The sequence below is a fragment of the Rhopalosiphum maidis genome, chromosome 4 (assembly GCF_003676215.2).
Source record: "Rhopalosiphum maidis isolate BTI-1 chromosome 4, ASM367621v3, whole genome shotgun sequence".
NCBI classification, from domain to species: Eukaryota; Metazoa; Arthropoda; class Insecta; order Hemiptera; family Aphididae; genus Rhopalosiphum; species Rhopalosiphum maidis.
Window position 1 is genome coordinate 44,090,654 of NC_040880.1, and position 13,210 is coordinate 44,103,863.

Sequence of the window (13,210 nt, forward strand, 5' to 3'; positions counted from 1 at the left end):
CATAGGCGGAATTTCAATAAAAAAAAAAACTGTGGGTGCTTAAAGCTCGCTCTTCATTTTCCGGACATAGCGTTGAATCGCTGCTGAATGGTGATATTATAGAAAAATATTCGAGGGTGCTAATACACCCCAAGCGCCCCCTTTATGGCGCCTATGTCGTCTGCACATCAGCTAGGGTATTACCGACGTCCCCGACTTGGAAATTTAACGGACCCGACACTCGTCAGTCGTCATGCTATGCATTTGAAAAGCACACGTCATATTATATTTCGTAGAATATAATATTTCGAACGGTTCGACGACTATACCGATATGGTGACGATGTTTAACACGCTAATTCTAAACAACGTGCAGCTGTACCGGCGCGGCGCTGCGCCGTTTCGATCCGATCGATCGGTCGCGTCCCCTTAGTAACGGATATACACACATCGCACAACGCGCACGTTGCCGCAGTACCGCGGAGAAACGCCGCGACCAGACCGATTAAACTGTCCGTCCAGTCGAATCGTTCTTTTTATACTTTCGAAAAAACTACGCAGTGCTGCGACCGCGAGTTGGTTTGACGCGGCCGCCGCAATGGACCACGCGCGCCCCGACTCGGACACGGCGGCGGACGGCGGCGCGGACGACCCGGACGGCCGGCTGTACGATTATCTGCTGGACAGCGGCGCGTTCGACGACGTGCGCGCGTTGGCCGAGTCGATCGTCGGCTCGTCCGTGTCGTCGTCCGACGTGGACGGTGCCGGTGGTGATGACGGAGACGACGACGACGACGACGACGGCGCCGTCGCCCGGCGGATCGCCGACCGGCTATTGGAGCAGAACGCCGACGACGTCGACCGGGCGCTGGACGCGGCCGTGCGCGACGCTCTGCTGGCCACCGGGTCGGCCGGCCGGCTGGTGGACCACCGGTGGCCGGGATTGGTGGACATCGGGCCCGGGCGACTGGCGCGCGACACAGCTCGCAGCCTGAACGCTCTCCTCCGGTTGCCGTTCACGTACGACACGTACACGGGCGCGTACTTTCGGCGGCTGACGGACGGGCTGTCCCGCGCCGTGTCGGCGGACGTGCATTTTAGCCTCGCGATCCGCGTGTACGCCAAGCTCGTGGACACGGCGCCGGACCCGGAGAGCGCGGCCGAAAGTTACGGTTCGCTGTGCGAGGCCACGCACGCGCGGTGTCTGTTACGGCAACGACGCGATTTCGGCAAGACGGTGACGGCCGTGTCGCTGACGGCCCGATGTCTGTCTGTGGTCATCAAACGGGCTGCCGGCTGCCGCGGGGCCGTCAAACCGGCCATTGTTGAGTTCGTGGCCACCATTGCGGCCGACCCCGGTGGTCGCGGCCCGTACGCCGTCCTGTGCTGCGCCGATCCTACTGCCACGTGGTTTGACACCGTTTCTAAGTACCACTCGTCCCGATCGGTCTTTTTCCAGGTGAGCGACCTCCAACATCACAAATTATACAGTTGCGTATTTGTAGCCAAATTTCAACTAAATTCACACAAAACTGTATTATGTAAAATATGCTATACCGTTAAGATTTGATATTCCAGTTCGTACGTTAGGCGCTAAACATATACTTCTGACACGATAAATGCTGCTAGTGCTGTACCACACCCTAAAGTGCAAAACAATTGATTGGAGTGCTATAAAAACTAAAAAAAAAAGTTATTGTATTCCATTGTAATTTTAGTTCTACTATTGCTGTATGTAGTTGTTTCCAGTCGGTTAGCTTCCGTCAGTTATTCCTATTTATCTATATTCTATGTGCGAATTATGATATAACGCGGTCGTTATCTTTTTGGTCAGTGGTCTTCAAGTTTATTAGATTCGCATCACAATTTGAGTTATTTATTTTTTGTGACTTGTATATTTCTTAAAAAGAGCTAATTGATAAACACTGTGTTATGTACGTAAAATTGGACTATTTTTAATTAATTTAAAAATAATTTTTCAGAATTAAATTGCTTCGATAATCTTAAATGGATTTGTATTTGTTATCCCAAAGATAGGCAATATTATATAGTAAATAGATTAATAAGTCTAATGATCAGTTAAAAAAATAAAAATCGTTGATGGGTACCACAATAATAATGACTATTATAATACAAAATAAATAATATTATGAACAGTTTTTCCTATTACAACTAGTATATATATATATATATTGATATGCAGATGACATTTATTTAGTTGTCTCAGATAAATTTTGGAATTTGGGTACCTATCAAAAATTAATAAATTAATTTAAGTATAAATTACTATTATTAAATTAAAAAAAACATTTTTAGTTTATATTATGCACGTACCATTAGATCTTTTAATAATCTGATTTGTTATGCGGTAAATTATGAGATATTAATTTAAAACTGCCTATACACTGACTGACCCGTATTTGTTTTCAGTGCTTAGACGGCGACCGGAAGCTGCTCCGGGCAGTCGTGTCCGGTTTCCACGAGTGGATCGTCGAACCCGAGATCCCTCGACGGTCGGACGACACGGACATCGCGGCCGTGGTCCGGTACGCCCGCGCGTTGCACGCCGTGCACCTGCTGGCCAAGATGTTCAGGTACCGCGCCACGGTGGCCATGTTCCCCGTCAAGGTGTCCAGGGCGCTGCGGATCCACGCGGCCGGTATTTCAAACCACTGTCTCGGTTTCCTGTCCGCCAACCGCCGGGGCGTTCCCGCGACGTTGGCGCACGGCCTCTGCTTGCTGGTGGCCGCCGTGGCCGCGTTCCACCCCGAGACGCTTGACACGATCGCGGATAACGCTTTTGGCTTACGCATACTGGCCAAGGTCGCGGAGCGTTCAGGTGCGTTGGCCGCGCGTCAACAGTTGGTGGACGGACTGTTCGAGAATAGGCGCTGGAAGGATGCCGGCGACGGCGCGGACGTGGATTCTCTGACGGCGGTCGCGGCCACGTTGACGGCCAGTCGTCACGACGAGATCTGGCGGCTGATCACCAGGAGGATGTCGTTCTTGGAGGACGCGGCCGCCGGCGACCCCGACCTCGGACACCGTCGGTCGCTCTTGACCAACGTGCGCGGCAGCCCACTGGGCACGCTCATGTACGACACGCCGCAGCGGGACGACTTCGATTGGTTGAACCCGCGACACCTGTTGACGTTGAGCGTCGCCTGCACCACGGCCGCCGGCAGACAGTGGCTGGACCGGACGAACGCGTTCGGTTCACTGGACGGATTCGTAGCGGACCTTTCGCGCCAAACGGAAGTCTCTTTGGACCCGGACGGCGACCGGAAGTCCCTCGACTCGATCGTCCGCGTCGCCTATTCCTGTTGCTCGTCGATCGGAGGTCAGCATTATTATTATTATTATCATCATCATTATCATCCTAATTCCAAAGTCACTACGTTCACCCTCCATAAGAAAATAAAAATTCATTATTTTTCATTTATTATAATATTATTTCAATAATATTTACAATTATTAGTTCATATTAAGATATAATTATTTTATTTGAATTTTATATGAATTATAATTTTCTATTCTAATTATCAATATCATGTATTAGAATAACGGTAAAGATAGCTTTGTATAACGGAATATTTATCTGATTTTCAAAAATCGTGTCTGGACTTTTCCCTTAAATTAATTATTGTAACAAATTCACCCCTCCGTACCTCGACGTTTATTCGTATATTATTCATTGTTTTCCCATTTTCGGGTACCAAATGCCACGTAAATGCGGATAGATTGCATTAATGCATTATATGCTCAAATTTTAGAGACTTTTTACTATTACGTCAGTTCAGTCAACTCTCATACTTGTGTGGTATTTTTACGAAAACTATCGATGTTTTAATTGATTATATCAGTGGAAGAAACTATAGTGTTCTATGTTTTATTAACGATCCTCGTATAATATCCACAGCCAAGGCATTGTGATCGAATTTGATCCAAAACAGGTCATCATTGTCTCAACATTAAAATTTGGGAACCGCTGTTATACACCACATAGCATATTTTAGTTGTATAGGTAGCCCGTATCGTTGCCGCGAATTTAAATTTCACCGGTTTGTTTTTTTTTATAGGGTTAGAAATTGTACTTGCCCGTCTCCGAATCGACGGCTCGGAAGCCGCTGTAACCGGAATAGCGACACTCACTGAGTTTTATTACGCTTCGTTGCAAAATTTTGACGGCTATCCCATTACGAGAGGCGTTCTCGTGATACTGTGGCTTCGTTTAATACAAGCGGCCACGCACACGTTCAGCTCACGTGTTTACGCGGACTTGAAACTAAAATATCAAGTATAAACGTACAATAATTTTTATCGTACCATTGTTAGCCACGGTTGATGATAATATATTACGAAAAAAATAAACGTATACTTATTACAGTGTACGCGTTCCACAATAGATACCAGATACGCTAATCGTGCATTATGTATAACTCATGACCCAACTACGTTTACGGTAATGTACCGTTTTAAAGTTCGGTCCGTTTGGACAGCGCGGCAATCACTAATCATAATGATCATCTTTGCCCTCCAGTCGTAATAATAATGTTACGCGATTGTGTATGCGCAGCTCACAGTGTACATACCATAATATATTATATTTACGGTTTGTTAGAAACCGAATAGAAAGTCAATACTAAATTCATTGCATAATCGTAACTCCTAAAAGTTTCGTTTTAACCGTCGATCGCGGAGAAGGGTTACCCGTGGCTTTTACTCTGTGTGTTTGTGTTGTTGCGAAATGTTCATTTTCGGGCGGTTTTTCGTTTGTTTTTGACAGGAAACATTATTAAAGCTGTCCGCCGAAAGCCGCACGGAAGATGAAATAGTTTTCGTCGACGAAACAACCGAACTTTTGACAAAATTACAACGCCCTCTGCTGTCGGACGGTACTGGGCACGCCACCGAATCTACCCCTAGCGCTCTGGTCGAGTTTTTGTCCAACGCTAATCACCATCACGGCGGTGTCTGGTCACAGAGGCTTCGTTCCATAATAATCCGTTCCGACCAGATAACCGTAAGTACACAATAATTACAGGTTTGAGTCACTTATCATGCTTACCCCCGTTTTGCCCTTAAACTTAATGCCAGTAAAATACTTCAACCATTATAATATTAACGTGTAGTAATAATATATAGTCTTTTTTGAGTTTCTGAAAAATCAGATTTTTAATAGACACACAATTATCATACGACGTGGGTGAGCATGTCCGGTGTAATATAAACGTACACGAGTCAGAAAAACGATTTAAGCAAATGGCAAGTATGTATAATAACTAGCACGTTTCCGCAGGGAACAGAGACGATGGACTTAATAGCGTCGGTTGGCCGCCGCCGTTTCGACGGCCAACTCGACCTGGGCGCGTTCGATCATAAATTAAACCTAACCGATTTCGATGTCACCGGAATACGATTGGCGTTGAGGTTACAAAAACACGTTATAATATTATAATACTACTCTGTTACGAAATTTATTTTCCTCGACATATTAGTTATTATTATTATTATTGTTGCAGGTACGGGTCAAGCGTCGGGTTGGTGGCCGAAGATTCGGTGACGTCCTCGGAGCTCGAACAACTGTACAGCCGTGTTGAAAGACGAGGATCGCCGGCACTATTCGATTGCATGACTTGCACGTTGTTTATAGCGTCGGGAGGATCGAAAAACGGGTTTGTGATATACCGGCTGTGCAGATTTTTATATAAAATTTTATATAATATAAAATTTGTGTTATGCGTGTAATAAAGGTGTATTGAGGCGTGTGCCGTACTGCTCAGACTCTACGAAACGACACGATACGTTTGGCCGCCGGCATTTGACGAGGACGCCGACAGGAGGGCCGCTTTTGGTCATCTGGTTGAAGGGTTGTTACAACAAGAACAACCCGAAGTGTACAACGCATTTAAGGTTAGCAAACGTTGCGCGGAATAGAGGTTGATTGTGGCTGGTATGGGTGGGTTGGGTAGGGGGCGAAGCGTTTTAATTTTTTTTCCAAATGCATGTTTTTAAAGTGATCGACAAAAATCAACTTTTTCCTACGTTTCTGCGTTTTTATCCAATAAAGCATACATTTAAAAGGAAGTCAAGGAAGTCTTGTTAGTTAATATAAACTTTTAATCATTAATCATAATAGTTTTTTTTTTTTTTTTTTATTGCGTTATATTCTATAATTAAAGAACTGATCATAAATATTATTCATACAATCATATTGTACTATTTTAAGTATGTAATAATATACCTATTATGTAAAATTGCATAAATATGAGACCTTTTAAATTAATATACAATTTACTTAAACAATTTTGTTGAAATAACTTCAAAAATAAAATGAAACTAGAGTAAATAAAAAAAAAAAATGGGAAGGTAGCTATGTCGTGTATCGCAATTGACTGTATTAGATGTGTTAAATTATTGAATATGATGAACGATTCTGAGCGGAGATGGCCTGTTGACTGTTAGCAAATCGGTCTATTATGAATATTATTAATTTATTTTACTATTACTAGTGATACGCAGTACATTGAATTAATTTGTGCTGGAATTATCTAATTTATTATTCGAGTATAACTAATTACCTAATTAGTATAGTAGTATATACTATATTTATTTAATTACGGGTCCTATATATCTATCTATATCAAAATATTATATTATTATTATTGTTATTAACTTTTGAGTAAATATTGACATAACGTAGAACGGTATAAATATATTTGAGGTATAAATACGTAGCAGTTTAAAATCAATATAAATATTTTTAATATCATTCTATATAGTAAAATCATTAAAATATAATAATATACATAATAATTTCGAATAATATTTTTGGATTAAGTACAACAAAATAATTAAAATTGTATTTTACTTTTAAATATATAATTTAATAAAAGATTTGAACTGAATATTTAAAAAAAAAAAATATGTAAATGTAATATATTGTTTTAGATGTTTAGGTTTCAATAATAACTATTTATGAGGAACCTTGTGTTATATTTTTAAGACTTAGCTATCAACATTTAAAATTATATAGCATTTTGAACCATTACATTCATAGCTCAAAATCTAGAATGTTGGAACTTAGTCTACTAAAAATATTTTTGTGAGCTCTTGGTTTGAATCATTAAATAAAATATTAATTTAATTTAAATACAAAATAATTAAAAATAAATACATTTTTTAATTTATGTGTTTTTATAATATTAAATTTCCACTCGTGCCGATTTGCTAATAGGTAATATAAAAATGCCTATTTATGTATACTATTAAACTTACAAAATTAAAACATTTCAAATCTAAAAATAAATATTATGTGATAATTTCATCCCTTAATTAAACTGAAAAACATATTTTAAGTAAATAGATTTTAGTCAACTGCTGATATTTTATCGAAAGCGGTAATCATGACCACTCCTCATACCACTTACCAACTGGTTCAGCACGTTCCCTAGAGGGCAAATGTATACGAGATACGCGATATATCGTATAAACAAGAAAATGAAATTAAAAAATTTTTTTGGTAATTACGAGCAGCGGTTAACCGACTGTTAATTTTCAATTGGCTCATCAGTAGCTCGGTATCTCGTGATATTGACCCGCTGATAGTCGTGATTTATGCGTACAAGTACACCTACGTTTCGTGTGGTTTCCAGTTTCCAATTATAAACGCTCATTGCTCAAGGCAGTTGTTTAAAATTAAACGGAGTATATTAATATTAATAGATATAATTATAAATTATATGACTGATCTTCTCGGCCACGGATAATGTCATTTAATCTCATATGCTAGGTCAGGTATTGTAGTGGGTAGAATATTGATAAACGTCAAAATATTAATTTTGTATCATTTATTTTTATTTTGTTTAACATTACTTTATTACTTAAAATATTTATAATTTAAACATATTGGAAATATTTATTACGCGGTCGATGTTACAACTCACAAAATGCAATAATAATATTTATGTAGGTACTTAATACTTATACACTATCTTATCATAGGTTATGGTTACGGTGATACTCGTAGATTAACATATTTATTAGTTAGTAAGTACGGCATGTGTGATTTAAGATAGGTATTGCATTTGCATTCGAAGTAAAGATGGCCGGATGGGCATAACAATATTGTACACGATAATCAGTGAAGTATTAAAGCAGTGCAAAGTGCATAAATATTATTATTAATTTATTCCATAAAGTATAAATTCGTCTTTTATAAGTCTATAAAACCATAAACATACTGACGAGTTAAAGTGGAACGTCCGAACGTTATATCGTCGTATAATAGTAGAGTTGTGGGTTATGCGTATTTTACACGACTATAATTATCGTAAACACAAGGTTAACTCCACTGCAGTATGATATAAAATTAAAAAACATTATGCAAATCCATATTTTATCATCAGGCCTTTACACACTCATTTTTAGTACCGATATTATTATTATTATAATTTATGCGAGAAATTGTTTTCAAAACCGAGTGAGTTAAATATTCGATTTGGATAAATTAATCAAGGCTTGAACCCCATTAAATACATTATATTTATTGATTTTACAGTTAACGAATTCATTGAGAATTGTGTACGATAAAACAATTTGAGTGTACGCACGAGTGGATTGAAGTCTTAATTCTATTTTAGTGTGCAAATATGAAATAATCATTTTCAAATTTATTTGATTTCAATTATTTTATTCTTATTGTAAAATTGATACCTATATATACTATACGTAGTATAAGTTGATATTATGACGTTAAAAGTTAATAGAGTTTAATTTTATTGACGTAATTGCTTTTTGAATTTAAAACGTTTTATATTGTAACGTTTATGGATTAATTACTATTGTATTTAAGTATTAAAGTATATTTTATAATCATATAAATCTTGCCACACGCGTACCTAGCGATGCTTTAAATCGTTGGAATATTATATTTATATACATATCATGTATTTATTAGACATACACGATGACAGATACGTCATCAGCGTTGTGACCTATAATTAGTATCCGAGCGCGTTGCGTTGCGTTATTATTATTATCTATTACGTATTATTATACTTAACGTACGTTTATTGCGCGGGTGTTACAATATTATAATACAAAAGTTTATTTGGCTCGATACGCATACTAATATACAATATAGTCGTACGAACTTAATTAGCGATTTTTTTTTTCGTTATTTCATGTCATGGAATCGCGTAGGGACTAGATATTTAAAAACGAAAAACATAGTATTAATATTATTATTATGATAATGACGACTCAGGTAGGTCGAATCAAACAATGGAACGTTTAACCTTTGATGATGACTTTTTTCGAATTGAAATTATGCGGTCTCGTTGTGCGTTTCACCGTCGTAATAAGCGAGATATACCGCCATCATTGTTCGTATATAGATATACTACGACTACACGTCATACTACGTATACATAAACGATAATACAATAATTAGGTACTGCGACTGTGTAAGATCCGCCGAGTGTGTCGATGCCATAATCGCTCATATATTGCATTATGCATAATATCACGTTCTACGTAAATCGCATCATATGAAAATCCCGTATTCCATTACAGATGTCCGGCGTCTCGTGGTGGCTTCTGTGCTCTGGCTGGGCATCCGACTGTTTCTGGGGCCGACTGAACTGGTCCGAAATTTGCCGCTGGCTGTGTCTGGTCGTTGTGAGCCCGGTAGATTACCAGGCGTTCTTTTTCGTCTGTTTGGCCGCGGCTCAAAAGCGCCGGTGGATGGAAGCGTTCAACCAGGGCCGGTTTCACGATACCGTTTATCAGGTACTGCTTTTTTATGTATGAATATACGGTGGCGTATTTAAACGGGGGGGGGGAGACAAGATAAAAAATTTAAGCTCTACATAAAGTTCTATTATCGGTTAATAATAATTTACCAAAATATATTTGAATAACAATACAATTTCAAAATGTTACTGATAATATAAAAATTGTATTGTTATGAAATCTATAATGTTAGAATTTTCATTAACAGCGACCTCGAGGTATTTATTCATTTTTTATAAAAATAAATAAATGTTGTATCAGGTGTCGAAAATTTGTTTTTAAATGCATTTATCTACATATTACATATAATAGTTTATACATGTATATTTCAGTATATAATTTAACCTTTAAAACAATTTGAAAAAAGCTCACAAATAATTAGCATATAAACAACCATGACCATTTCGAACTAATACCGTAAATCGGTGGTTTTTATTTTCCAGGGTGATTTAGGCGATTTCCGACTGACTGATCATGCAATTTATTTCGAAGAATTGGCGAAAAAGCACCAACGGTGTATATCGAAGAAACTTGCGTCCGAATTCGATATGCATTAGACAGACAATATTATACAATAACTTCGTTCAACTGCAGTTTTCGGCATTTCAGTTCATTTTTATGCGTTCACGACGTATTGATGTATATACCGAATCCGTTGGTGTATATTATATATAAGAGACATTCATGACGCATAACATTATCGAACGACGGTGCATTGTAAACGGTGATTAGAAAAGCCAGTGCGATGTATCAAAAAATGTATGGATCCATGATTGACATTAATTATCGGCAAATATTGATTCAACCGCATTCGTTGGCGTAGTTTTTATACATGGGTTTGGACTTTGTGTCCCATCAATGTCGCGACCACGGCGTTCTTAAATTCTGTAAATAGATCCATAAACATTGGAACAGTTACACGCAACGTCGACCGTGATCCTAACATTAACCGTCGATCGTCATATCAAATGCGAGTAATAAGTGTCAGTGCCGATTGAAATTAATATCATAATAATATTATATTGTTGCTGTTGGTTAGCATAGTAATTTCAAATATTCCTTTTATAAATTCAATTATTATCGAGTTTCAATTGAATATCATATTATGTTCTATTGGAAGTTATTTTTTTTATTTCATCATCATTTACTTGTACATGTATACTTGATGTAAATCTCAAAATCCAATATAGGTAGTTGTATAAATATGCGTCGCATCGGATTTGGTTATTTTAAAATAAGCAGAAATTTAATACAAGATATTGGAATCAAAAAAAAAGATATGTACGAAACGATCGAAATGTATAGTTTAAAAGAATTCGAGCACATCCTTTGGGCATACTGTTTTCCCCAAGGAAAATGGCCGAACGCAGTAAAAAAAAATAAAAAATCGTGGATTGAAAAAAAAAATTTAGGAGAAAGTCTATTTTAGACTAAGCAGCTGTTATGCCACTGTGCCTAATATATCATATTATTATTAAATCTTGATCATATTTTATTTATTATTGTCACTAAAATTTACTAATGAAATCTGTTGCATAACACTCGTCATTACGATTATTGAACATATGTATACACATCATAAACGTGACGTAATTTTGATAAGAAATTAAATTGTAATAGTATAATTAAAATACTGTGCTTGCAAATCACTGGAAGAAAATACCATTTGTGAAATCCTAAATGATGATTGATTTCAATTAAGTACCATTATATTATAATTGTGAAAGTTGTGCATAACTTACTGTTGATCGTTTAATTTGACCGTTTTATTAATGAGTGGCTAATTGACGGTTCGGGAACTCGATTGATGAGTAATGAATAATTGAACAGTTGACGGAGCACAAATGTGAATTCAATCTACATTTGAGAAATACAACGCAGTTATACACATTTTGACATTATTTTCAATTTCCGTACAGCGGACGACGTATAAGATGCTCGCGCTTAATGATAAATTATAAAATTACATTTTAATAAGTCCTAACGCTATACCTATCGGTATATTTATATATTTTAATAAATATAGTGACATCACAGTTTGTATATAATTACATACTTGTTTATACATACGCGAATTACAGAAGAATAAAACGAACTCGCTGTGGCTACGAACTACGGCGGTGCGAATAATATTATATAATAACTGCAATACTGGAAATTGGAGTACAATATTGTTTTAGTTTTCTGCAGTTGGACAATTTTATTTTTTCATAATAATAGAATCGAGCAATATTTTGCCAACATGGTATTTTATTTTTATTTTTTAGTCGGCGCTGCAAGCACCTACGCAATATGTGTATTTTTGTAGACATGGGTTCTATTCGCAAATTGGATTGTGCAACGTTTTCAAAGGTGAATCCCCCCATCATTCTTATTTCTTACATATTATTACGTGGTTTACTGACGGAAGGCTGCTAGACCTTTCACGTGCGTCACGAGTGGAATAACAATTACGATTCGTCGACAGTATATGCGAGATATACCTAGCGCGCCTGTCTTGGTCGAAATAATTCCTGACCATTTCGAAACGGTTATCGGATAGATTTTTACTAAATTATAATAAATGATAGTATAATTTTTGACCGGAATATTATAATTTTTGTCGTGGCGAAGTCACGGACAACGGGTTTGTTCGAATTAAAGTTCAACAGGCCGCCCCGTAAACGATTGATTCCGAAATAATGTAATCGCGTATTAAATAGTCTATAATAACAATAATAATTAATATTCATCTATATCCTATAAAATGTAATAGTATAGGCATGTGCAAAAAAACATAATTTATGGTATACATATTGTTTATTATTATCTGTTATTTTATAAATCACATGGTTGAAAAATAAGGTAGATATCGGAAAGAAATAATATTAATAATAGATGTGTATACCAGGTATACTATACCTAAACGTTGCCGATTCAACAAATGTATTCACTCAATTTGGTTATTTCACGGGTTCAGTAACTCGTTTGAATTATCGGTCTGCCTTAGCACAATGGCCGAAAACACGGTACACACGTAACCAAAGATATTTACACACAATATGCGTTCACGTGCATTTACCCTTAGACGTCGCATTCATTATTAAACGCTACAGTAAAGCGGGCATCGAGTGTACTATATAAAGGTTTATGTTTTGTATTCAGCGGCGGTGGTGAAGTTCAAAAAGAAAAACGAAAAGCAATGTGTATTTGTGACTAGCGGTTCTCCAAACATTTGTCTAACCATCACACCACTGGTTATATAATAAGTGTCGTGGAAATAAAAATAAAACAAAATAATAATGATTCTACGAGTGACCTCGCCGCTCGAAGACACACAACACACACAACACACACACACACACACACACACACACACACACACACACACACACACACACACACACACACACACACACGAGCTGTGATCGTTTGAAATTATTTTACCACAGTTATGA

At 37.5% G+C, this 13,210-nt stretch overlaps 1 protein-coding gene across 1 annotated transcript; it reads left to right on the forward strand.

Moving 5' to 3' along the window:
• The first annotated feature begins 576 nt into the window (after positions 1–576).
• Positions 577–12,394, forward strand: LOC113557398. Its single transcript, XM_026962893.1, has 9 exons — positions 577–1,437; positions 2,409–3,318; positions 4,058–4,275; positions 4,765–5,001; positions 5,278–5,408; positions 5,501–5,653; positions 5,732–5,891; positions 9,555–9,770; positions 10,217–12,394. Exons 1-9 carry the CDS (start codon positions 577–579, stop codon positions 10,328–10,330), a joined length of 3,000 nt encoding a protein of 999 aa, XP_026818694.1. The 3' UTR covers positions 10,331–12,394.
• Positions 12,395–13,210: the final 816 nt, after the last annotated feature.